This window comes from Pterocles gutturalis, unplaced genomic scaffold (genome assembly GCF_000699245.1).
Source record: "Pterocles gutturalis isolate BGI_N339 unplaced genomic scaffold, ASM69924v1 scaffold7405, whole genome shotgun sequence".
Lineage (NCBI taxonomy): Eukaryota > Metazoa > Chordata > Aves > Pterocliformes > Pteroclidae > Pterocles > Pterocles gutturalis.
The window spans coordinates 5,284-32,450 of record NW_010140646.1 but is presented as its reverse complement, the minus strand read 5'-3'; the positions used below and the strand labels follow the sequence as shown (position 1 = coordinate 32,450).

At 43.5% G+C, this 27,167-nt stretch overlaps 1 protein-coding gene across 1 annotated transcript; it reads right to left on the bottom strand.

Annotated features, from left to right (window-relative positions):
* Positions 1-836: 836 nt before the first annotated feature.
* LOC104469292 (protein RUFY3-like) lies at positions 837-27,167 on the bottom strand. The gene is given in 15 exon segments (XM_010083747.1): positions 837-1,412; positions 2,264-2,361; positions 3,086-3,253; positions 3,831-3,911; positions 4,705-4,803; positions 6,381-6,450; positions 6,566-6,631; positions 7,311-7,372; positions 8,091-8,214; positions 8,929-8,997; positions 8,999-9,019; positions 10,476-10,593; positions 11,902-12,075; positions 16,659-16,712; positions 26,990-27,167. Coding segments are annotated over 15 exon segments (1,455 nt in total). The 3' UTR covers positions 837-1,339.

Sequence of the window (27,167 nt, the reverse complement as noted above, 5' to 3'; positions counted from 1 at the left end):
ATTTTTACAGGCATCTTACCAGAGCAAAAAAAAAAAAAACCAAAACACCAAAACCCAAACATGGTTTTCTCAAAAGAAAAAAACCCTGTAGGAGCAATTATAGCCTAAAGCCTGTAACAGGCCAGCAGGGTCAGCTTCTGCAGCCACAGGGAAGAGCATTTTCGTTTACAATAGTCCAAGCTACAGTTACCTAAGGATTTGCACTGGGGTGTTGAACTGACAATTGTTTTTCCTATTCAGAGCTGTTTCCAAGCTTTAGCTGGTCTTTCATTAGCAAATTCCATTTGTATTGAGCAACAGAAACTTAGAAGCAAATAAAAAAAGTGTAACAGAAAAAGGCAAGGCTTCCTTTAAACCACTAACTACTCTGACAAGGAATGGTCAAGTACCAAATTACCATTTCCACTCCCCACCACTGCACATTTCATTTCTTTCTTCTTCTATTTTTTTTTTGTTTCTTTTAAACACTAGAGTATAAAGATCAGATTTTTTTTTCTGTAAAATGTTTAACTTCCCTTTCTAGGAAGAGGAGAGATCTATCAAAAGAGCCCTCCTCAGCTTCCTTCGGTCAAGAAGAACCGCAGCGCACGCCTAGAGGGATTCATGGCAGAGGTAGAAGGCAATGCAAAGATAAGGAGGTTTCCACTGAACTGACCACTCTATCGGGGTACTCTAAGACACCTAGCTACTAATTCTGGACACATGAAGTTTAAAGGAATAAGGATAAGTCCCCACCCTCCCACCAAGTCCCTAAGGCAAAACCGTAGCAAGCAGTCTCGGTTAAAGAGGGCTGGTCTTCGCGGCGATGAGCTATCGAGTCGCGCCCCTTTGGCTGGGGGCTGACCCCACAGAAGGGAACGGGTAACGGCTTGGGGTACGCACACAACTACTTTCAACAACTTCCAGGGATGCATTTTTTCATCTACTTCACAAAAAGGGTAACACAGAAAACTAGTTGACTTTCCCGAGCTGGCCAAGGTGACGTTGGCTTGACCAACGCGCCTGGTGTCCGCCAGTGCTGCAGGCGCGTGCTGCTGTGTGCGGTGGGCATCACCGGGACGTACACAGCCTCTCGCCTCCCGTGCCTCACGCTTTTCTGTTGTGTTTGTTGGCCAGCTCATCGGGACTTGAACACAGTTTAAATGGCAAAGTTAGGGATTTTTATACCCGACTCTAAATATCTTGAAGAAAAACTCACTGATTTTAAAAATTCAGCAAATTCCAAATCAACTTTAGGTGACAATTAACATTTTAACAGTTGCTTTTAGCAATTCTCAAGTTCTCCCTTCATAAATGAGTTCTGATGTCAGAGCTGTGAGGTGACCAGACATAAAAATGTCTAATGATGCTTCTGGATCAGTTTGTTTGCTGCACTATTTAAGGTTTTTGCCTGTTTCACCAAATCCTTTTCACTGTGTAAGTAAATTAGAATGAGGATGATGAGGAAACAGAAAAATAACAACAGCAAGAGAGAAAGAGCAAAACAATTAGCTGAATAGATATCATAAAACATTTCCAAATACATATTTTCGATACACAAAATGACCTCTTTTATATAGAATCATTCACAATATAAACCCTAACATGAGAGCATTAATTTAGTGTGTTGATCTACTCATTAAATAAGCTCCAGACAACACATGTTGCCGAGATCTACGCTGCCCCTGATTCTGCCCAGAGCTAGTGCGACAGCCCAGGCAATTCACGGAGGCTGAAGCTCTGAACCTTTGTCCAAGCCACTGCAAGGCCTGGCTTTGAGAACAAGACAAAGAGGAAAAAGGAACACAGCTCCTTCTCAAATCCATCTGACTTGGATGCTGAGGCCCTCTCCTCATTTTATGAGGGTGAGTCACACAAGAGCAACACTGGAACCAGTCCCAGTCCAAATGGATATTATACCCAGGGGCTATCTTTATCAATTCTTCTCTAAGTTTATATTTATATTTATATTTTTTATCAGTGCAATCAGAGACAGGAGTTGAGTTGTAATGGCTGGACAACATCCTGAAGAGCAGCTGACACAGACGAACAAAGCTGCTATATTCACCACTGCTTCACTAGTATATTCTTTTCTCACAGAAGCCCTCCTGAGCACACAAACCCCTTCTCCTAACAGCATCTCACAAAATTATCGCTCTCCTCACGTAGCTCTGTTTAGCAGTGGCTAAGCAGAGCACTGACTCTCACCTGCTCCATTCAGGTCAGTGGGACAGTATCACTATAAAACACAGGTGTTTAGAATTGTAAAAGTTTCGGTTTTTACCTTTGTTCAAGCTGTTTGATGGTGGCAGCCATCTGATTTGTTTTTTCTTCCAAACGGCTGTTTAACTCACTCTTCTGTTTCACTCCCATGTCTGAACTCTGGAAAAAAGTAGCATCGTGGTTTTGGTAAGCAGCAGGAAAAGCAAAACAAGCCACAATAAATCACATGGCACATGAAATGAAGCCAAAAAGGCAGGAGAAGGTGCTCAAAAATCAGATGCCAGGTCAGTATTGCATGGCCAAACATCCTGCCCTACTGGTGCAGGCTATGTATATAACCCACGGGAGGGCATCCCACCACCAGTGAAGCTTCCTGTGTAACACATCAATGCAGGACCTGCTAACGATCATTCAATGGCTTGCACAGAACAACTGGCTCAGGGAGAGCAGAAGCAGCTCTTTCCTGTTCTAAAATTTATTTTAGGATTTATTTCTGAGCATTTTGTTGCTCTCTGGCTTAAGAGCCTGCTTTTGTCATGCAATATATGCCATTATACCATATACATTTGAATATTAGACTGTACTGGACAGAAGCTACCATGGCTCAGTTTTTATACCAAAAAAACCCAGAAGATGCTTTCCTCAGTCACACACACACATTTCTGGATCATGAGCCTTTCATCCAAAGAAACTACATTTCCTTTAACTCATTTAACACATTCAATTATTCCAGTACTAAAGCTTTCCTGTAGAAAGACAACCTGTAAGCCTTCCACACCTAGCGCCTTTTAAATAGAACTGAGGGGGAAAAAAAAAAAAAAAGAGAACAAGAGCTACCGTTTTTATGTGGAATTCATGGAGATAGATTTAATTATTTCCCTACCTGCAGCTTAAAAGACAGTTCATGCTTTAGGGCCCTGAGATCATCCAGTTGCTGCCTGAGTGCCACCAGCGCATCTTGCTTCTCACAAACGTCTTTCTCCAGCATCTTCATGGCTAGCTCCATCTCCTGCCGCATCCCGATCTGCACCTCCAGCTCCTTCTCGACATCCTGAAACACACGGATCAGGCAGCGTTAGCAGCCAGCTTTCCTCCCCGTCCCCGGGATATCCACCTGCCAGTGCACACACCACCTAGAAGGGCACTGCCACAGCACCACAGTTACAGTTCTGACACATCAGAGACAATTAAGGACAACAAACCCACCCTTTCAGTCCAGTGTTAAAGCCGTGTAAATGGCATGAGTAGCAGAGTCAGAAAGCAGTATACGGGCCCATCTTTCTGATGGGGGGACTACAGACAAGCTGGCAGACCTTTTATTTCCTAAAAACGCTCTGCTCAATCATTTTTCTCCCCACCAGCTGAAGACGGTATATTGAATAAGAGCTGCCGTAGTGGCAATATCCTTACACGCATGGCGGACGTGCCAGACCTACAGATGCAACTGCACCGCCCATTTTGAGAAACAGGCTTCAGACTGATCAATCACAAAATTAACATCGCTGCTGGGATCAGGATGAAGCAGGCAGGCAGGAAATGACAATAATCCCCTGGCCAAACATTTTGAAAGGTGATTGCCTGAAATGGAGTTATTATTTGAAAAAGCTCTGAGCTCATGCTGTCCTTACCAGCCGCAGCTGAGTCTCCTCCTTTAGCTGTTTTCGTGCCTCAGTCAGTGCTTGTCCATCAGCAGTTCTGTCTTTAGTGACCTATGTTAATGAGGACACCCAATTAACTTATCATTATATATGACTAACCCTCACGCTTGCTGATACTCTGCTTTTCCCACCACCCTGAAAACAAATCCTGCCAACTACCAAACCTCAGAAGGCGTCCCTGCCCATGCAGGGGGGGTTGGAACTCGATGATGTTTAAGGTCCCTTCCAACCCAAACCATTCTGTGGCTCGGTTCATGCAGCTTCCATGGGAAATGACTCTATTCCCTGTTTCCCCAAGGTGCTCAGTGCCGTTCAATGAACACGGATCAAATGGACAGCCTGTCCATTTTCAGAATTCAGGCAGCATGCTAAGCATGGTTACAAAACCTCTAAAGGATCTTATGGGTTTTAAAACTAAACCCAGATTCTGTCACAGTTACTAGCACTTTCATTAAATCTATAAAAACAATATTTCCCTTGATTTCCAAAAACAGTAGCATTTCAGGCCAAAAAAGCAGAACTCCTACTTCCAAATTTTTCTGGCAGCCCCTCAGAGTAAATCATCCTTCCTCCTGTCCCTTCTGACACCTCACACAGCAAGCCATGAGCATGCTGTGCTAGCTCTCAGCTCTGCGCACGCTCACGGTTTAACCAGCGACAGCCAGGCAGGATTTACTGTGGCCACGTCCATCTGTTACCCTCTGCGGAGCACCCACCTGGAGTCACTCTTATCCACTGTGGTTTGTGTGTTAGACACCAGAAGGAAATAAAGTCTTTGAAACGCCTACTTCTCAGTCAAATTTGGGCTGGAACTACCCAAAAGGTTCTGTAATTGTTCACACACACCAACCTTACGATTGGACTCCAAGATGTAAGAACTTTCTTCTTTAACGCGTTCCATCTCTTCCTGCAGGGTGATAATCCTGTTGTTTGCAACAGCAAGCTGTGAACAAACCACAACAGTAACATACCTAAACCATACTTGACCATTTCTTTCCTCCCTAGATATTCAAAGTGAGAAAATAAAATTGGTGTGGCAAAAGACAACTCAGCCTCCACCACAGAGACAAACAAGGAATTCCTGATGAAGACACCGCCGCAGACTGGCAGACTACTTTGAGTGTAGGGTCAAAGGCCAAAATAACTTCAGGAAACTCCTTCAGGCTTTGTCAATCGTAACTTAGGTAAGCCTTGCACGCAAGGTGACATTCCAAGAGATCAGCAGTGTTATGAAGTGACAAACCCCAGCAGAAATTACCCTGATCCAAGGGCGAGTCTTTGGTGCAGCCAAGCCAAGTACATCAAGTGATGTGACAGGTGACACAGCTCATTAACTGCGCCCCGCAAACAGCGCTGGTTGGCACAGCGTGTTCCAGTGTCACTTAAATTCTGACTCTGAACAGCGTGCAGACTGCACTAAGACACAAGTAAATTTATTAAAAGTGAAAATATACTTCAGTCAATGTTGCAATTAATCCCATGGGTGCCATGCCTAGCAGGCACAGCACTCATTCTGCAGGTAATAAATCAAAAGACAATTATAGCAGCACCAAGAAAGGCAGCCTCTACTGTAGACCATCTTTTTTAAATTAAAAAAAAAAAAAATTAAGTCCAAACCCAATGTTTTACTCTTATAACTGCAAGAGCAGATACACTAATTCCCACCGCTAAAGCTTCTCACCATTTGGAATCCATCCATTAGAGTAAATGTTCAATAACCAGACACACAGACCTCCTTTAATGGGGGTGAACAAGCAAAAGAGAATTTCTAGTTCATATTTGTACTGTAAAAGCACCGAGACATCCTAATCAAAATCCTTCTGCTGAGCTAAGTGACATGTGGACAGAGATACTGAAAACCATTAGGATGAGACCTACTATCACCCATTTGTCAGGCAACTGACCTCAAAAGATTTCATTACATTTATGCCGCCACCGATGATCTGTGCGACCATCTGAAAACACACGGTACACCTATGACTCGTGTACCAGCTGTTTTTCACACCCAGAGAGAATAATGTTTTATCTATAATGATAACTTTTTCCTTGATTTCTTGCAAGCTGTGACAGGCTAGAGGAAAAGTTACTGAAACCTTTCAATTACTGTCTTTACACTGCAGTAAACTTCTGCCCCTGTCCAAATAAACAGACATTTACAGATCTCTTTGCCATGTCTGGATGTCTCATAACCTGCATCAGCTGTACCGCATTCAAAACCACATCCACCATACAATCTATCTTAGGACGTTGTCCAAAAATGAGAAAGCATGCGAAGATATCAGAGGGATCAAGTGCATTCAGCAGCTTTTGGTTTTTAACATAAACACATTGTTGTTTCTCCACCTCACACTTAGTTACTAGCAACAGCCAGCGTAATTCCTCGGCAGTTCAGTTATTCCAGTTCCATCATTAAACAGTCATCACTATGTACACCAGAATTCTGAAATTAACTCATCCCTTACCTTTCTAATCCTCAATTCCAAAAGACCAAAACATCAGTTGATTTTCTCTCACACTTACCTCCTCGGTCAGTTTAGTGTTGGACTTTTCCAAGGCATCCACCTTGGCCTGTAGGTTGTTTACTGTAGCACTGTTCAAGAGAAAAAAAAAAACAAACACCACCCTACAGTAATTCCTTCTTTTTTAAAAGCCTATTTCCTATTTTGCTATACTATATAGCAAAGAATAAATAAATCACATCTTACCTTAAATGTCTGTTGAGTTCTTCTACATAGTTCTTCTGGTCCAAAATAGCAGTTATCTGCCCATCACTGGAAAAAAGAAATATCGTTCAGCTCAGCCCCACATCTCACACCAACAACTGCTGACTGTGGGGTGTGTTTCTGGAGGCCCCGTGCAGACTGGAAAGCCTTCTCCACCGTGCAGAAACACAATGAGATACAAGATGATCCAGCCTCAAGCCTGCTTCTACCACACACGTAACCTCCACCCAAGCCCCTGCCTGCCCTACGCGGGTTCCTGGCCCAGCTCTTCCCTCCGTGACAGGATGGAGGCAGGCTGTCCTTCTGAATGCTTGCCTGGACAGAGGGGCAGGGAAAGGAGGAAAAAAGCACAGCTGCTCTTCCATTCCAAATCTCAACGCTGGGATTTAAAGAACGAAGAGACACCATTAGAGGTCTGGTGACGGCTGCTAAGCTGCTTACCAAAGAGGCTTTAAAGAATGGCAGACCAAACTCAGCAGGAGGACAGTTCTGAAGTATTTTTATCTTCAATTGTCAGTTAAGGAAGAACACATATAGCTTCTGGGAGACATTCCCTTCCCCCTGCGCCCTCCCAATACTTCCAGTATCTTATTTATATATTGTGGTTTATCACAGAAGAGCAATTCACTCTAAGGAGCTTTTTAATGAAAAACCTAATAGCTTGCAGGACATCCCAAAATACAAATTACCAAGAGATAAGGAGCAGAATAGTTGTGCATGTGCTTACCCTTCACTGCCTTTCGTGCTGTTCCCATCTTTCAAATACATGGAGAAATCAATAACTCCAACCTAGAAAAGGAGAACTTGCATTTTACATCAAACACTTTTCCTCAGACTAAACCCTGTCCTTAGCCCTGAAAGTTCAGGATCATTCAGTACACACTGTACTATAGCAAGGATTCATTATACCATTTAATCTGTTCAAAACTAATGAAAACATGGCATATTTCAAGCAAAAATATACTAGGTTAAGCAGCAAGTTGACATGCAAGTCCTAGGACATAAGGACAAAACATCATCATCACCATATCTGTATACACGCTCCTGATGCGAGCTGGAACCTAAGTGCATACGGGCTCATTTCCTTTTGTTTAACATCTACAATGATCTCATCGCACAGCACGAGTGAATTAACAGCTCTGTCCATTTATCCCCCCATTTTGGCTAAGACCTTCCTCACTTTCGCCTCCTGTTTCATCTACTACATTTCTCTCCGCAGCGACCTGCATGCAGACCACAGCAAAGCACAGCAACAAAGAAAACCAAAATTCTGCATCTCCGATCTCAGCACCAACAGCTAACAGCTGGACTCGACAATCTTAAGGGTCTTTTCCAGCCAAAATGATTCTATGATTCTAAATTATTCTATTATTCTAACTGAAACTTATATTAGTCTTCTGTTACACACAGTAACAAGCTCCTGTCTCAGTTGATGTAAGTCCTCTGCAAGGGAAAATTGTTCCAACTTAAATGAGCACAAAAAACCCACTAACTGAATACTCAGTACCTGCGAGTCCAGGTCTTCTCCCTTCATGCAGAAGTTGGCATCAATGACATTCAAACCCACTAGGAGGCCGGCAATGATGGCACCTTCTTCCTCCATCATCAGTGCATTGGGCTCATAAAATTCACTGCAGGATGCACAGCAAGAGAAGACAAGTGTTGCATCTTTAAAAGTCAATTAAAATGATGCCAACTAGGACAAGACCCCTGCTATTTCATACAACAATATAATTCACGCTCAAAACAAAAACCCAGGCAGTGACACATAGTCCACAAGCCTCATTTTCCAGCGGGCAACACCAGGTTCTCCTTTCTAATGCCAAGTTAGCTATGCATTTGCTTCGACAGCCCACAAAAACCTACTTCTTTGAGTAAAGAAACAACAACATACTTACTAAGCCCTACTGCTTTACACAGACATAGTAGTTCAAATCCATGGACTTTCAACTAAACTACAAAATTATTGCTCTTTTATGAGTGGGAAGCAGAGACAGAGAGAAGTGAAATGTCTTGTTCCAAGTCAGATGGCAATGAAGTGACAAGGTCAGAGATCTTGGCAGACAGAGAATGCTGTGTCTCCTCTGTAGAAGTATTTCACTCAAATCACCTCTTTGGAACCAAAATTTGTGTTTATTCTAATGGATACTTTAGACAATAAAAGTGGAGAAATACCAGCTTCTGAATTAAGAACACTAAGCATTTTTAATCCCTCAGAGGAAGCTCTGCATCTCACAACTGTTCCCATTTCTCAAGAAAGTACACACATACTTTACCATTTGGGCGTAAAAGAGCGTAAAGATACGAGAGGGCAGAAGTGAATCCAACCTGACCTGAGCACTCACCTGAGAAGATCCTTTCTGTTAATCAAGGCTTTCATGTACTCTGAAAGTTTCTTCTGCATCAGAGCCAGGTCTTCCTCTACCCACAGGTGTCCTACAAAGGCCAGGAACTGAAGTCACACACACTGCAATGCACATTCACCAGCACCAACAAGAACACGTGTGTACTTGCAGTACTTCAGCACAGATGCCCAAGCACCCCTCCTTCAGGTTAAGTCAGGGGAGAATCCACGACAACCAAAAAACCCAAATTCCGTACTGTTCCCTTCAAGTGTTTTGCTCATTAACCCAGTCACAGGATACAACAGGTTGTAGTCACAGCCCTTCCCCCTCTGTTTCTCCTGGCAATCTGAAGCACGTGGCTTCAAGAATACGGTAACTGATATTCTGCATCACAGCCCTGGCTCATCCACCCCGCGTGCTGGCCAGCAGCCAGCACCAGATGCTCCAAAGGAAGGCGTAAAACCCCCGGGTTGAGCAGCGTTCTGATTACAAGGAAATTTCTTTTCCATCTCCAGCAGTCAGTCGGCACGTGGGGCACTTCATCTTCTAACCTTACCTAGAATAAGCAGCAACCACCCATCAAAGTCATCTTCACTGCTCCCCATTCTCGACCTCGCCAACACACAACATAACATTTCCCAAGGATTAGTATGAATGCAATGCTGAGGTTTAGAAACTTACTTTAAAACTGCTCTTTATTTCAATTTATTTCATGTTTCAATATTCCTTTACAACAGGAAAAGCTAACAGGAGCTCTGGCACAACACTGCTGGCACACCACGCTGGTCCTGTAAGCTGCTCCAGGAGGAGTCCTGCACAGATCTCCTGTAAAAGCCCTTGTCCATATGGACATGGCTAAATACTAACCCAAAATGAGCTGTTGTTGAACCTATTCACCTCTTCTTTCAGCAAAGATGATGTAATCCTTAGTCCTGCTGCTGACAGAAAAGTTTCCTTGTATCTTTTTTCTCTTCTCCACACTGAGTTTCTTTTTAGCATGGAATAAGCAAGCCCAAATGTGACTTCTGAAACGACTGTGACATTTTTAAAAGCAATATATGCTTGAAGTGTTTCACCCCCACCCTTAACATAAGCCAGTATCTTCTCCAGCTTTGTGACTGAGCCTCCCTTTTACACAAACTTTACAAGTTTACCAGAGTGTATTTAAAAGAAAAATCATCTCTACCAGCTTGAAAATTATCTAACCTGTAATCATCTTCCTTCCCACTCCCACTCTCTTGAGTGTGACTTTAGAAAGAGTCAGTCAAGGCTACTCCTGCTCCTAAGGCACACTGCTACTCGTTTAGTGCTAGGAATAAATACACTATTGTCCATAAAACCCCATGTGTCTAACACTGAAATACTAGATCCTATCCTCTCGTTCTGCACATCCTTAATTAAGAAAAAAACAGATTAGTGATCCATTTTTATCAGCAGAAGGTGGCAGATGGATTCCTGAAGGTCGTTTGCCCTTCCTTCTCTTCTCCAGGATTTGTCTTACAACAAACAACACACTGCGTGCTTGGGTGGTAAAAGACTGTACTTACTTCAGCCCTGGGAGATCTTTAACACTTGCTGTAATCTCTGCAGCTTCAGGAACAAGTTTTTCTACTAGTTCGAGTGGTCCCCAAAATGATTTATTTTGCCCAAGAAAAGTTTTTTTGGCTAGAAAAGAAAAATTGGAGAAAATTAGACCATTAGGCCTGTGCTGACTAAATACATTCTCAAAGATGGTCAGAAGTGAACAAGCAGTACACAACAACCACCAGAAAGATTCTTCTGGGACTGCTACTGGGTGACTACAAAAGATGCCTTTTTTATGCCCAAGTGCAGCGACTACTGGCATTATTCAAAGAACGCAACAGGGGCTTGGAACAGATGCCAGAAAATAGTTCCTACATCCCAAATATATATATATATATCCAAATCCCAAACCAACAATATCCAGTGATAATCAGCAACTTAGATTCACTCCTAGAGGTCAAAATTTCTACTCGGATGCTGTCGCCATCCCTGTGTTATACCTGATGAGCGCACAGTAGTTTTCTCCTCACTGACCATCACACTACAGGGAAAAGGACCACACCACTTTGAACCTGCTCCATAGCTTCCAGGGGCTTCTCTGCGCATCCTTTCCTCCTTCAGAAAGGCTTTCTATTTTCTTCTTCCATAGTTCTTACTGCTACTTCACAGCAGCACTGCTAAGACCGTGAACTCTTAACTTCAAACTTATGACCAGCAGCAGTACCGCTGGCAAAGGGATGAACAAAGAACCTGAAGAACATGAACACTGCTCCTGTGGACGATGCTACCCTAACCAGCACAGGAACCGCTGCTTCCGTGCATGATGCTGACCACAGCTACCGAAGAGGCACCCCAGATGGACAAATGGGTGCCGAGGGGGAATTTGAAGTCATCTGCTTTTCATCTCCAGCTACTACCACAAGGGCAGCACATCAAGAAAAGCAGTCTGCTACCTGGCAATTTCAGGTGTGACTCTGCACTATATAGCTCAATATATGCTTTCCCTGCCATTTTAGAAAGCAGCTTACAAGACATGAGCTGGACACAGCCAAAATCCTCAGCTTTGACAGAAACATTGAGAAAGGATCTCCATGTTGCAGTTCCTCTTGCAGCAAGAGGACCGTTGCATCCCTGAAGCATGAGGAAGCGCAGAAAAAAGGGAGTCATGAGTTTGCTGAGGAGCTAATTTTATCAGCGACCACTTCGTTAGACTCGAGTCACATCTCAAAAGCTGTTTCAAAAATGGTAAGCAACTGCAGCAACTGGGAACTTTCCACCTGCAGTGTCATACCTTCAGCAGATTTTATTTTTTCCTGTCAAGTGAACCGTGATCAGAACAGTGATCCTACTCAGCCTCATGACAAAACTAGACTTTAAAACCAAGATTGCTCTTTCCCACTCCTACGCGATGACACGCAGCCCGGGAGGACGCCCCTCAAGCAGGGTTACCTTTCAGGCCGTGTTTAAGGCAATGTTCCATCACAACGAAGAACTGCTGAAGAGGTGCATAGTCGGAGTCCAGCGTCCTGCCCAGGTTAAGTGCCGATTCAATCAACCCCTTGATGCTCAGTTTCGCCATGTTCATCAAGTTCATGCGTTCATTAGCCATGAGATAATTGGGATCTATTAAAACAAAGGAAGAAAAATACCGTTGAGAAACAAAAGCTACTTTTAATATAAGAAGATATCCCATCTCTCTTTTTGTCCCTCAGCTTTGAAACACTTTTAAGGGCAGCGACAGTTGGATGTGAGGTGCTCTCTTCAGGCCTTTTTTTGAGAAAAACCAAAATTAACTAATGCTTTATGGTCAAAGCCACAATGACATGGGAATAGGCGATATATCACATTAAGAGTGCCTCAATTCTTCAAATAACTAAAACCCTACATATTCAAGATAGAAAAGCTTGAAGACAGCTGTTAATAATGCACTTTACATCTTGACAACGTGTCACTGAACGTTACAGCCATCACTTGCTCCAACACCCAGCGACATCCAGCCACTACAAACTGGTGAGAATCCTCTACTTGTGATTTGTTCTTCAATCTGAAGATAACCATGAATCCTCTCACAATCTACCAATGTATCTCTCTACCTTTACCTCTCATGGCTTTTTTTCCCCCCCACACACACTTTGATGTAACAGGGAGCCAATTCCCACCCCTGTCCCTCCGTTTTATCACCACCACTGACATTTTTTCCCCACTGACAATAAGGAGCTGAACTTCACGGCTCCTCCAACAGCTCGCTTGCATTTCCAACATGCAGGGAACTTTCCCAAGACTACGTTATTCCTGACACATTATAAACATTCAGATATTTATACTGGCTAGCTGCTTCTCCTTGCAAGAAACAAATACAAACACCACCAGTGCATTTCAAACACCTCACAAAATGAACTCTCCAACAGTGCTACCCCAAAACTAGGGTGAAATTGTCTTACAGCCACAACTAAAGTGCACTTAAGCTCTGGCCCAGAGATAGCACGGGAACAGAGAGGAATTCTTGCTGCTGAAATGATGGTACATCAGTTGCAAGTTTTCTGTTTACATCTGGTGGACCTGCAATCCTACTCCCAGTTCTGGAGCTCCGGTTCCTTGGTGCCAGCAGTTTCATCCCTCTAAGGCATGTTTATTGCAGGGCTGCTGTAAACAGTCATGGACCCTCAAACTGATTTACCACCTTCACGAGTGAATTGAGTACACCTGGCAGCAGAAACACACCCAGAGGACATCTACGACTACTTAACTAAGCACAGCGCACACATTTTACCTGTTATACGGACAAAGCATGCTTGCATTTAACAAGCAAGTAAATATTGGAGACTGAAAGCCTTCAATTAGAACAAATGGAGATATGTTTCTATTTCAAATGCAGGGGGACACATCGCTAAGCTTGATGGAAGACGACATACAAGTATCTAGAAATCGAAGCAGCGGCAGAATGGCTGTTCCGCCCAGATCCACACCAGCAGGGTGTTCTCAACCTCTTTTTCACTGTTCAGAGGCTCCACCTCTCCAGCAGACAGACAGCTGAGACAAGTTCTTACATCTCTCCTTTAAAAAAAATCTATCCTGGTGTTCCTGAGTCTCCTCCTAGCCTTCTACTGCTGAGGGACAAAGTGACCAAAGTCCCCTCAGAGTTTTCTTTTACCCACTTGTACACTCTCCAAGCACTCATTGTCTTGGCTCACATCTTATAAACAGGCTGAGATTAGGCATTCCCAATTTATTTTCATTGTTGAGAAAACTTCAAAGTACTAATTTAGAAATGCAAGCCTCACAGCAGCACTGGACTGTGGAAAGAATTAATTTAGTGGGTGATTTTTATTGCCTTCACAGGACTGCTACTATTTTAAGCTGATACCTTTGGCGTGTACATGGAGCAGATTGCCAGCTCTGTGATCTGCCATCCACTCGATGATTTGCAATGGAGCTAACAGCCATCATTGCTAGGAACGCTGACTCAAAAACTGTCAGACACAATATTACACACATTTGATTGCAAAAACTAATTTTTGTACATGCAATTAAAAAAAACTTAGTAATGCTGTATATTTTCTTCTCTGCACTTGTGCATAAAATTAACGAACACCACGTCCAACAGCATCCATCACAGTCGCCCTTTTAAAGTATAGGCACATCGCTGCAGCATTTGCTTCTACCACAGACAACTACTGTCACAAAACTCTGCTTTGCTTCAGTACTGTGATTCAAAGTCCACCCAGAAGCAGCTTAGCTGGTAAAAAACCACCAACCCCCTCCCTCTGTACTTCTGGGAGCACAACTCCACATGAAGTATATCCACACTCCTGACCAGGACAGATAAACCAGCAGAAATCTCCAGCAGGTTTGCGTCATCTGAGGCAAATTTTATATGTACCCTCAAGAGTAAGGTGCTGTGGTAAAAGAAAAAAAACAGACTTTTTATTTAAAATTTAAATACATTTTGAAGTCTGGGCTGAGCATGGCTATTTGCCTGGCCAGGCTTTGAAGAGAAACTCCTGTGCATACTGGTCAGACTCTTGAAAAGCTGAGTCTTTGCCTCCTGCACATATCTAAAAGTTTTAAGACTTGACTCAAACGTTGTTAATAATCACAGCTTCTTTTTCTTCTTCCCCATGAGGGGAATAGCAAGATACAGGAAGATACAGAGACCTCCTCTTTCACCACTGCCCAGACCACACAGCACAGAGCGGCCCCGCTGCCCCAGCCGCTCATCACCCGTCAGAAGCGGGGCAGGCATCCAAAGGGATTCTGCTTCGGTGGCCAACCGACTGCTAACACAAAATTGAGGAAACCGTACAAGCCAGCTAGGTGGGAAATGTTACTTTGGCTGCGGTTACTGGCTAATTTGGATTGTTGTAGAGTCCAAGGACACTGCCCAAAATTAGTGTCCTTCTCCATTAGATACTCAGGGGAAGCTCTTAAGAGTCTCTGCCTCACACACACCTGTACTGAGCTCAAGGGCACCGTATGCTTTTTGAGGCAAGGCGGATGGTTTTTCCATGAGTCTGAGAGTTCTGAGTGCTGCATGTCAACTGGGGTCAATACTACTCTAATTAAAAAAAAAAAGACAAATAAGAATAACAGAGGGATGTATGAAGCATGTTCAAGACAACTAGACTCTTCCAGCACTTAAGAGCTAATGAACAATGATGAAAGCACACAGGAAGAGTGTGTATGGAAGAGAAATGGCACCTTGCAAGCACTCCGTACTGTATGTAGATTAACTGAGACACATTCATGGTGAAAGACTGGCTTTTAGAACAAACCAGCCATCTGCAGCGCACTGGGTTTCAGCTGAGCAAATTGACATCAGGAAAGACATCAGTTCCAGCTGCTCAAACTATGACATTACCAACACATGTATCATTTCTAATAAACACCACCAGCCCATGGCGATGGGAATGATGATGTGGGCTGCGGTCCTTCCTCCCACCCGGTCATACGGGCAGCTGTTACGCTATTATGAAACAAATGCAGCTTTTGGTGACCATCCTACTACCAGTGAGAGTCAGACCAAAACTGAATAAAACACTGGTACGAAACACTCAATGCACAGACTGGGAAAGAGCTGAAATGCATCTGCTGACCTGAATCCTTTGGGATTATCAGTGTGAGAATAACCGATTTATGCTCATAAATCTTCTAGATACCTAGCATTAGCTTAGCATTAGCTCCCAAGATTGCCATTTTAAAATAATTTGGCCTGTAGAAGCACCCCTAACATCTTTCTACACTGAAATCTATATTCTTCCCAACGATGAGCCCTTAAACTGCTCAGCCACAAAAGGAAAATTATTCCCTTCCTATTCCCTCGCCTCCAAAAGGTACAATAGCTTTGTGTGCTGCAAACACTTCCATCCCAAGCACGAACAGTTGCATTTAGTCATCAAATTACAAATTACTTGAGTGCATGCTGAATTGGGATCCACCTATTTCACGCCTGAATCATTTTTAAGACTCAAGTAAGCAGCACTATACAAATCCCTATCACTTAGTACTCCACGAGTTTTAATCAAAAATTGCAATACAACTTTTAGAGTGACTTTCGTAAAGTCTCAAGTTGACAAATAGAAATACTTCAGAAAACCTGAAGCTTCAGGGTGATTTCTGAAATATTTTTTTAAATTTAGCTTCCATATGTTGCTGCAACCTTTTAAGTTGTGCTTACATCAGGCTAAGGAAAATAATCTCCTTAGAAAGCATTTGATGTAAATAAATTAGCCCCTTATTGATTCGCCTTTTCTACCTCCACTTGAAGTCAAAATACCCAAAAATTTTTAAAACTTTTGAAGCAACATTGTATGCACATATTGTCAAAAAAAAGAAGAGATCAGTAAGAATTTAGAAAGCAAAGCTGATCACACGGACCCCATGAAGGGACTGATAAAACTTAGAGGCAAAGCCTTAACAATATCCATTTAAATGTCAATGAATACAATTGCAAGAGCAATACATACACTCGAGTGATCAAAGACATTTTCTTTAACACGCTAACAGCAGAAACCAAACATCCACCCAGAGTGCAACCAGCACAGCGTGTTCTGGCTGGGAACCTGGTTCGACCAGACAAGCACGTTCAGAAAGCCACAGCTATTGGCACGGGAAAGGAAAACTGTCTTTTGCACTCGGGCTCAAAATAATAAGTCAAAAGCCAATCATTAGTGGAAATAATAGCCGAAAGATGTTGGGGTGGCACGCACCTTCTGTATCATCACGCAATTGCTCCACCACATCTGTCAAATCCTCCCAAGAGTCTTTGCAAACAGCAAAAAGAAAGGAAAAGAAAGAAAATGTCATGCAAGCCGTAATCAAAAGGAAAGATTCAAAATCAAGGTATAAGAAAAGGATAACTGAAAGGGAGATTTGCATAATACAAGTACTTAATTCACAGTGGTAAGAGATTTGCAAGTCAAAAGGATTTATTAGTCTGCACAAAGCAATACAGCAAAGTGTTTTTTTCCTTGAGAGTCAAATTAAGGCAGGCTTCAGTAAAGCTCTAGAAGATTTGTATTTTTATGCTTTTTGCATTAAGACAAGCAACGTTTTTATAAAGCACATCCTAAAAAGAAAAGCAAGAAAAGCATTATTTTGTTTGCAAGATCAAAGCACTACACTCTTGGTATTTAAGCAATGTCAGCATTTGCTTCAGTTTCCTCCTACCCAGACCCCCCAAAACCCCCCCAAATAACAGGGAAATACAGCCACTCATGAACAGCAAGCACATTTTGGGGAAGGGACATACAGAGGCCATGTTAAATAAGGTTAAACAGAGCTTTAACTCCGGTACAACCGTCACTGCAAATGAAAAATCTGGCAGAGATGATCCAACTTAGCCTCGACACGGGTCACAGGTTTGACTTCCCCATTCCTCTCTGCGCCAGGAGCCTGCAGATGGCCGAGAGGCACAGGGAGGAGGTAGGTGTCCTGGGAGAGAAGCAGGCAGGACGAGGCAAACACGCATCAGCACGCCCACTGATTTCCTGGTTCCAAACCCAGAACCCAAGCCAGACGAAGCCCTGGAGGTTCTGAACCCTAGGGGATTTTCAGCTCCCTACTTACGTGCCTGCTCTCCCCAGCGCTGCTCTGCAATCGGTTGAACGTCCGAAGCACGAGGAAGGCTCTATTCCCCCTTACAGGCCAACTGTGCCAAAGTCCCGAGCAAAGTACACATCCTACCGGGACCTCCTCCCTCCCACGGAAAAGCCATCTCCAGCCTCCTCCTGCCGCAGAGCCAGCGCTGCCTGGCAAACAGCATATCCAGTCACTGCACTGAAAAATATGGGATTTGTACAGATTCAGAGGCAAAAGCACACACCTAATTAGCACTTTCCTATTTTTGTTCATTTCTCCACGCATGTAACTGCGGTTTGCATACGTTTCATTTCTTCTTCTACACTGTGCAATCTTCCCCACCTGTCTGGAATTTCCACTCAATGACAATGAGGAAAAACCTTAAGACATGCACACACACAAAATCATAAAAACCTGCACCTCAATTGTTTCCATGCTCCTTGTCACGGTACATCCAATACAAACTCAATACTTGTGATTATTATGGAAAATGCAAAAGCCTGTAACTGATGTGTACCAAGCTTAGAAAACAGGATGACCAAGACTTAAGTCTTCATAAAACGATTACCTCATTCCAACTAGATTCCCCAGAAGATTAGTATTATGGAATTGAACATCCCACTGGAATAAACACACAAGTTCTTTACAAAGGAACTGGAGTACTTATTATCACTATTAATCATGAAAATCCCTTTTAACAATAAACTTTTTCAAAATTACTCTCTTCTCTGCTTATCCTTTGTTAACAACTTAAAAAACCAAACCAAAACCATCGCAATGAGCAGGGATACTAAGGTATATGAAGAAGCAGCTCCTCTGCATTATGACTTTGTTCCCAGTAATAAGAATGCTTGAGAAGAGGTGGTGATTAATGAATAGTGAACAATTACATACAGCAAGAAAATAAATGAAAACTTCCCCTCCTAACTTTATCTTCCTGAATTTGGTCACATATTCATTCTCATTTTATTATTTCTCACAGACATATACAATACCTAACAGCTACATTGAAATCTGGAACAGCTTGTGCAGGAATAAGGGATATTACCAGCAGATACTCCTTCCCATGCAAATAAAAGCTTTTACACGTAAACCCTGGGAGAAACTACCAGCATAAAAGTTATTTCACACTGCTAAAGAAAACACACTACATGCAAAAGCTGAGTACATAAAGGGGAAATCAAGATGGTGGCTGCTCACACTGTGGGCAGGACGGGGACAAAAACAGCACTCGATTTGTCTTATGAGGGTTTCTGAACAGGTGTCTCATGAGGAGAAACCTGCAAAAGTGCTCAGATATACAGCAGCGGTACCCCAGGGATATTTTAAATAAACCTGAGCAAGCACTGAACATGTTAATAATCACAGAGGCATTCCCAGAGCCCTGAGCCACACCAAACCCTCCAGATCCCCTTCAAACCGCCAGTGCAGAGTGCATTCATTAGGAAATAACGTGCAGTGAACGTGATCACCTCCAACACAGCGTCCTGCCCTGTACCGGGACACCGCCTCCAAGCAGAGTCCCACCGTCTGCAGCAAGCCTAGCAGAACAACTGCAAGCTCCCCAATAACCCAGTTCCCTTGGCCATCCATTTTCAGTCACATCCTCTTTACTTTTATTAGTAAGTGCAACTAGGAGCTCCAAAGTTCTTACACAGCTATGGCATTTTTTCCTGGGAAGATGCTCAGAAGAAGGCAATGACTCCACACATCCTTTCCACAGTGTCCAAGCACAATTTGAGAATCAACCTCCTCCAAAGACAGATTAAGTAGGTCAGGATCTGTCTTTAAGTACAGAAGTTTCTAAATGCATAAGGAGAAGCTGAGAAGTCATTAAAATAACCAAAAAAAAAACAAAACACACCAAACCCAGCACGAAATTTGGGAAGTGAAAACTAAGCTTGATACGGAAAGTGCTCAGCAATGGGGACAAGTCACTCGTGATGCTTCAGCTGCTGGGAAAGGCTTGACCCAAATCTGTTACAGACACTTCCAGAAAACATTAACTGTGTTGAAGAGTTATAAACAAACAAAACCACAAGACCAAGGTCCTCATGTTCTGCTGACTGATAAGGAAAGGGGTTATTTTTTAAGCTAGCCCACAGCAAAACACATCAGGAGCCAAACGCCAATGCCAGGAAAGACGACAAGACTGCGTTCAGTCAATGCGCTATCGTTAAATCCCCTCCGCTCCTGCCGGTGGTTTGCCACGATTGAAAATGTGCTGAGGAAAGTAGAAAAAAAAAAACACAGGCACCTTTAAAGTAAGACCTCCAGAAGTGCTGACAAACTAGTTAGGGCTGAACAACAAATTCAGGAATCGGGATGATGATCAAGTGAACTGAATCCAACCAAACCACAAACAGAAAGGCCAAGCACCAAGGGTGGCTCTCTCCCAGTCTTCCTTTTTTACTCAACTTCTTTCTTTTATCTAAGCCCTGATATTCCAAGCACTCCAGGAACTCTTTCATTTTCCCCCAGAAAGAAAAGCCAAGACCACCCCTCCGTGCCTCATTACCATGCCTGAGGCAGAGCGCCAGGGCTTTCGGCCACGCTTCTCGCATTCGCTCAGAGGCACTTCCAAGTTTAACTGTAAGGGAAACTCTACAGTGCCCACCAGTACAACCAGAACTGAGAGCTACTGAGAGTTGCCCTAAGGAGAAAAAGTCCTGTCTGTGTGTTCTAAAGCAGGATGCTAACAGAAGAAATGCTGATACACGTGCTCTTTAGAAGTTTAACTATAGGATTGTCTGACCTTAACTTTCAGTCTGCTGCTCTAACCATTTGCTGGTCTTTTTCAGACCAAAGCATCCTCCAACACAAGGGAAGGTTGGAAGAGCTTACTGAGCAATACCCAGTCTCTCCACTGAACATGCATGACGAATTGCATAAATGTCATTTTTTTTCTTGAAGGACAGCACATTCTCCATCATACGGACAAAGACTACCTTTATCATGAAATGGAAACCTGTAGTCACATTATTATATTTATTTAAATTGCATTATCTCCTATCTGTTGCCTTAGGAATGATAAATAATTCATTTAATAAGAAATTATTAAAGTGGTCAAGAAAGAAAATTAAGTAGATGCTGTTACTATCATCGGAGATACGTGATGGATTTTTTTTTAGATGAGATTTGCAAACAGAAAAGAGACCAGCAAAGAGAATTTCAGCATCATGTCCAAACACCTGGCAACCAAAAATTGAGGAAGCAACCTGTCAGCCTGCAGCCTAGAATGCCAGGAATAATCTATTCAGAACTTACAAAGTAGCTTAAGAAAAAATATTTTTTTAAAACCCACTACATAAAAATCCCATCTCTAAATATATACGTACATAGAGGGAGCCTTGCATAAAGAAGAAAAAATAAGTCCCTTCCTTTAACCTGCAACTTCTGTCGGGGCAGGCTGGAGTAATGGATACTAAAAACGCTTCACACACACATTCTCCCATGCTAGCGCTGCCGCACCAACGCGCGCACACCTGCCAGTGCCGGCTGTTCTTCCAGAGCAGGAGAACAAACAGGAGAACAGAGTGCTCTGGTACTGCCGCTGCCCGGGAGCCTCTGCTCTCCTCTCCGGCCTACAGCTGCCCTTTGCTGACACTGCTGACCTTGGCGCTGCCTGTTCCCTGCAGATGACAGTTAGTTATCCACTTCCTCTGACCACACCACGCACACCGACTCAATCCCCGAGCTGTTTTCCTGCACCACCTCCTTTGTTCCCTCAGCTAACACTTACCACGTGTCCAGCTGCCCGAAACTGCCTTACCTCCAGCTTGTGCTTTCATTACAAATTGTGACAACTGGCGGCAGTATTTTTAGTATAAAATTGTTACGAGATATTTTTTAAAAGGCCACTGTCATCACGCGTGTGTTAAAACACACTGCTCTTCATCAGGCAGCCCAGGGTCACAGCCTGACACGACCGCTTTTCCCATGCCGTGGACATTTTGATGTAAGTCAATGCTTGCGCTGCCCCAAAAGAAACAGCGGTCACAGACCTGCAACAAACTGGGAGGAGATAGAGAGGAAGAAAAAAAAAGTACAGAGGACTGGGGTATTCCAAGCCCACTCCCCATCACACGTACAGGACAATAGCAGATGCACATCACATACGCTAACGGCGTGATCCCACCCTGAGTTTTATTCCTGTCTCCACACCATTACTGGATGGTGGAACTGCGGGGAGCTCCATGGAGGGTTTCTCCACAACCAGCCTCTTTCCAGAGGGAAATACGGGAGTAACTGCTATAGGAAATTTCTCTTTTATTTTTGGCACTTGGTGGTTTGCAAAGAAAAAATAATAAAACTTCCCCCCTCATCTTTCACTTCCCATCTTGGTTGACACCTAGGAGGTTTCTCTGCAACACTTTCGATTCATTATTCCCGAGGGAAATAAACCCGCCCACATTTCCCAGATCTGACTTATTTTAGATGGAACAAGCTTAAAAGAGCAAAGAAAACAACTCTTGATTGTAATTTCTTAATTACAACATTGAAAAGCTGTACTTAAAACACAAAAGTTTAAAATTTAAAACATAAACCCGAATTAGAGCAGCCCTGACATTGGTCTCATCCTAGCCTTACCGGGCACTCGCTCACTCTCTTTTTCTCTGAACTCCTCCAAATCCCCTTGAGGGCTGGCACACAGTACTGACTGTCCTGAGGAGCTTCCTAAAGCTTCATCTTCACTCCCCTTTGGTTCAAGGTCAAGTGTCCATCTGCTCCCCCTCACTTCCCTTTCTTCACAGCTTGCGATGGGATCCAGCGTAGCTACAGCAAGCAGGACGCCTCCTCCTCCATCCCGGGGGAGAGGACAGCCTTTATCACGTTCCCTTTCAGTCTGTGCTGCCTGGATGACATGACCTAACTGCTATTCAGAAGGTTCATGACATTAACACACTGTAATTCATGGATCTTACATATTATCGACTTCACATCTGCTCTACGAAGCCTGGTCTTCAGCTCCTTCAAACTTTTGACCTGTTTAGGGGCTCCCACCACCGTCTGTATTTTGAGAGAGGTGTTTTTCTAACCAAATACTTCTCTCATAGAGTTGCTGTCGATAGGTGAAGGGTCCCTGCCACCCTCAGTGCAGTATGCGTTTCTCAATCAGAAAGCACAATCCATGGAGCCATCCCACCCCTCCCAACTCCCTGGTTTTCCTGTTCCACATCACTAGAGAAAACCTAAACCAAAGCAACAGTTACCAGGGGCTCTTCCTACGTGTGCTTCACTCTCTGCAGACAGTGCAGCTTTATGCCAGGACCCCGGTTCTTCCAGGGGGAAGACGAGCCCTCATGTCACACGTTTCGGTCACAACTGAACACCTCTGTAGCTCCCCCGCTGAAAATAAGGTGATTCACGCCCGTCCCCACGCAAACTTCTGTACCGAGAAGGCTGTCCATTTGCAAAACAAGAATAACACTAATGAGGTCAGGTTGCTTCCTTGAACCATTTTGAAGTGTTCAAGAAAGATGGAAAAGTATTTGAAAAGAAAATGGAGAGAAAAGGTAAAATCTGAAGGACGATTCAATGAACAGGACAGACTAACAGGCAGGAGGTATTTGCTTTTTCTGAAGAGGTGTGCAACATCTACTCAGGGCATTTCACACAAGCATGGATCTGAAATGAACTTTTAAATTACTGCTCAAAAAAATAAAAACAATCTGGCCTTAGCTACCAGAAATTATACTATGGAAAACACCTACTTCATCTTTGCCTGCCATAAACATACCGTTCTAATTCCCTGTTTTAGTGCAATTACAACAGGATTAAAAAAAAAATAAATTATACTGTAATTCTTGATTGTCACAAGTAAATTCAAATCATACAATTATCACATGTATTCCTTCTGCTCTCAATCACAAGCTGATCCCATGAGGATTAGCATTTCCATTGGTCTAACACCAAGCTCTTAATCAAGACTGATTATTCAAAGCGGAAATTTACCATCCAGTAAAACTGTACAAGATCATTTTGCATTTTCTAGCTCCCCCCAAAGTTAAGATCAGCGTTTAATCCCATATATGCACGCACTCTTGAATGTGCAAAAAAAACCTACAATCAAGATGTTTTTCACACCTCAGTCCCTAAAGAGGCCTCCATGATCATTACATGTATTGCAGACAAGAGCAAAAGTCACCAGTGTCACGTTTCATTGTTTTGTGATGCCTGTATAGCACAATGAAGTTATTACCTATTTAACAACCACTGTTTAAGAAAAAAAAAATTATTTTTCTAAGCCAAGCAGATTTACAGTATATAGCAAAATCAGCTTTTTTCCATACATACAGAATTCTTTCTAACAGATGAAAAATTATTTTTATTGTTAAACTTGAGCATCTACGTTACATGGAATACTGAATATATACAGTTGCAAGAAACTCAGTAACTACACTAACACATCTATCCTTTGGCCACATGCTAACGTTAAACTGAATAAAATGCAAGTTTTGCTCAGAGTTACACTCAGAAACTCCAACTCTGTGTCATGGAACAGAATGACTCCAAATTTGCACTGTTTCATCTCAGATCAGACTCTGTTTCCCCAAAGTATATTGTGCCTGGGCCTTAAGCAGGTGCAGAATTGGGGTTGGTTTTACTACAAAACATCCCCACCACAGGAGGATGACTACCGCTTTAAACGTCAAGGAGTAAGACTGTGATTAGCACTATGTCCTTAAATTACTAGCTCCCTCCAATTCCTATCACAAAATCGCCTCAGACGGGATTATTCCGGAGAAGGCCGTGGCACACAGGCTCCTGCGGAAAGGGCTGCCGGCAGGGCTGGCCTCAGAAACAAGCAGTCGCTGCCTCTCTGGTTGGGGAGCCCTTGGAGCAGTCAGAAAGCACAGCAACCTGCCTCCAGCTCTCCAGTTTTGAGATCTGGCCCCACTGAAACTCTTCATCTGACAGCAGTTTTATTTTTTCAGGTTTTACTTGTCTTGCCCTACCTTTGGTAAAGCTACAAGAAAAAAAAGCATGTTTAAAAACAGAAAAGTGGAAACTCAAGAGCATACGAAGCAAAGCTTGAAGGTGTCAGGGCTGTAAGACACCTCAGCTGAAAAAATAAAATTGTACTTTCCCATTCTGTTTAAACCTTTCCCATTCTGCCTGCTGTTCTGCTCTTGACCCTTTGTCTTCCCTTCTTTCTTCCTCGCTGCCCAGAGCCACCTCCTCTTCTCGCTGTGACACCACGGGCTGGCTGGCAGCGCTGGGAGGCAGGAACTGGTGCAGACAGCTAGGATGCAAGGCTAGGAGCACAGCTTCTGTCCATCCTCAGCACCACGGGTGCAGGGTCAGGAGGAAGAAGGCAGGATGGCTGCTTGGGGGCTGGGAGAGGGGGCACAGCAGATCACAGAGCCCCCAGAGAGGCCAGAGGCAAAAAATCTCTCAGGAAGCAGCAAAAGCTGAGGGACAGCAACTGGAAGTTTCAAATCCTTATTTCAACAAGCTGTTAGATTTGCAATATCTTTTTTTTTACATGCCTTGATTTGTAAAAAAAAATAAATAATGCAACCTTTTGTTAAGCCTTTGGCAGAACTCTGAGGCTTTTTCTTTTTCCTCTTTCCTCATAATCCCTCCCTTTCCACATCAGTTTTATGGAGATATTACAAGAGACGCCAGCCTCAGCTCCTAGATCTGCTGCTTTTCCTCTCAGATAAGCACTTGGTGTCTGGAAGCCCCGGCATCCTGTCCCCTCAACCCTTGCACGCGCTGAGGACACAGCAACAGTGCTGATGCAGTAGCACCAGTTCGAACAGCAGGGATAAAGCTGTGTCAGCTTTTCTATTATGAACACCTTTTCCTGACCCCCAAACCAACCAGACTTTCTGCCTCACAACAAGCAGCCTTCTTATGAGTACATAACCATCTCCTTCTAGAAGAGCTCTGTTACAGACACTGCATTCACCCAAGCCTACCTTCCCACGAGTTTGCTCAGAGCAAGAATGTGAACAGAGGGGAGAGATGTACAAAATAAGGATCGAAAGAACTGACTCACAGTGTGACTGATAGGTTTCCCAGGCTGTACTATGGGAAGAGCCCCAGATTGCTTAGAATGTCACTTACCAACTATAACATGGCAAGTCAAAAGGGTAGCTACTATTCACAAGAGAGAGACTAACATATATATATAAATCAATCCACCTACACTAGAATGTACTCTAAAAAAAAAAATACTAAAGTCCAAAAGCATACCAGCAGGACTGAGCAAGTCCTGAGGAAGCTGCAGCTGCACCCTAGGCTCACCCTGTACTCACTACCCTGGCCCTGCAGCACCTCTCTGAAACCCAGGACATGCTCCAGAGGGAGGGTTAGTCTCTGCTTTTGAAACCTCTGCCTAGTATCCCACTGTGTGACTCAGTATTTGGCAAGCAAATCCAAACCCAAGGGCTGCTACCACTGAAACGAGCTGTCAAATAGAAATTATCACCTGGGAATTAATTTTAAAGCTCAAATCCTCACCACAATTTAAGTCACCTCATTCAGCAAGACATTACCGGCTTGACAAGCCCACAGCAAACGGGTCAAGCAAGACTCCCCGGTGGAGCTACTGCAAAAGGGCCAGGCGTGAAAAGATGAAGCCCCCTCGCTGTAAGACTGAAGATGCTCAGCATCCTGCAAGGAGCACTCAGAACCCAGCTATGTTGGTGCTAAGTAACCACAAGAGCAATAGCTACTGTGCAAATCCCTGCAGAAATTCTTCCTATCTCCTCCTTCCCGGCTTTTTTTTTTATTGATAGAGCAATGAATGTGTCAATGCCCTCTTGTATTTTAAGTGCTCACAAAGCTTTCAATTCTCATATTACGCGACCTGGTGTTATGCTGTTTTCATCATCAACCCAGATCACAAATCCCTTTTCAAGAAGGTGGCAAGATGTGTTACACCCCCACTTTTCAGGCTTCCACCCTGTTATGGACAACAGCACACTCACCAGAAGAGAGCTGGAAGACCTGGGATGGTATCATCACCTGACAAGAGGCATAACTGCGTAATCACTTGGTGACTTGGGGCTTTCCAAAAACTACCCCCTGAGTGTATGCAGACACTAATCTGTGCTTTGCCAGAACACTCCATTTGTAAAAGCTGACAGCTAAGAGAGCGATAAGCCCTGTTTTAAGAGTAAAATAATAATTAAATGTATCACTGAGCACACATTGGGGTTATCTTCCTTCCTGAGACATACAAACCTGATCTTTCCAGATACACCTTAAAAAAAAAAAAAAAAAATTAAGCACAAAACTGTCTCTCTTAAACGCGTGGATTACAAAAGATAAAACAAATCCTAAGGGCAACCTAAGCACCGATTTGGCTTTCTAATATGTCAAACGGTGTCCAGGTTCTCCAGGCAGGGCCAGAGCATCTCATCCCGGAGACACCCCCTCCCAACTTGTGCAGCGGGTGTAACAATGCGATGGCTGCAGGGATCCCCAGCAGGGAACTGGACCGTACCTTCGTGGGTAGGCTCTGGGTCAGGTGTCAGCGAGATGTCGTCCAGCTCGCGCAAGCAGAGCCATTCTCCATCCATCGACACTCGGAATTTGCAAAGATAGATGGTCTCCATGGCAGCCTGAGTGATCTTGTCTGTTGTGGGGGTTGGCATGTCGCTTTGAGGCGTCAGAGCAGACAT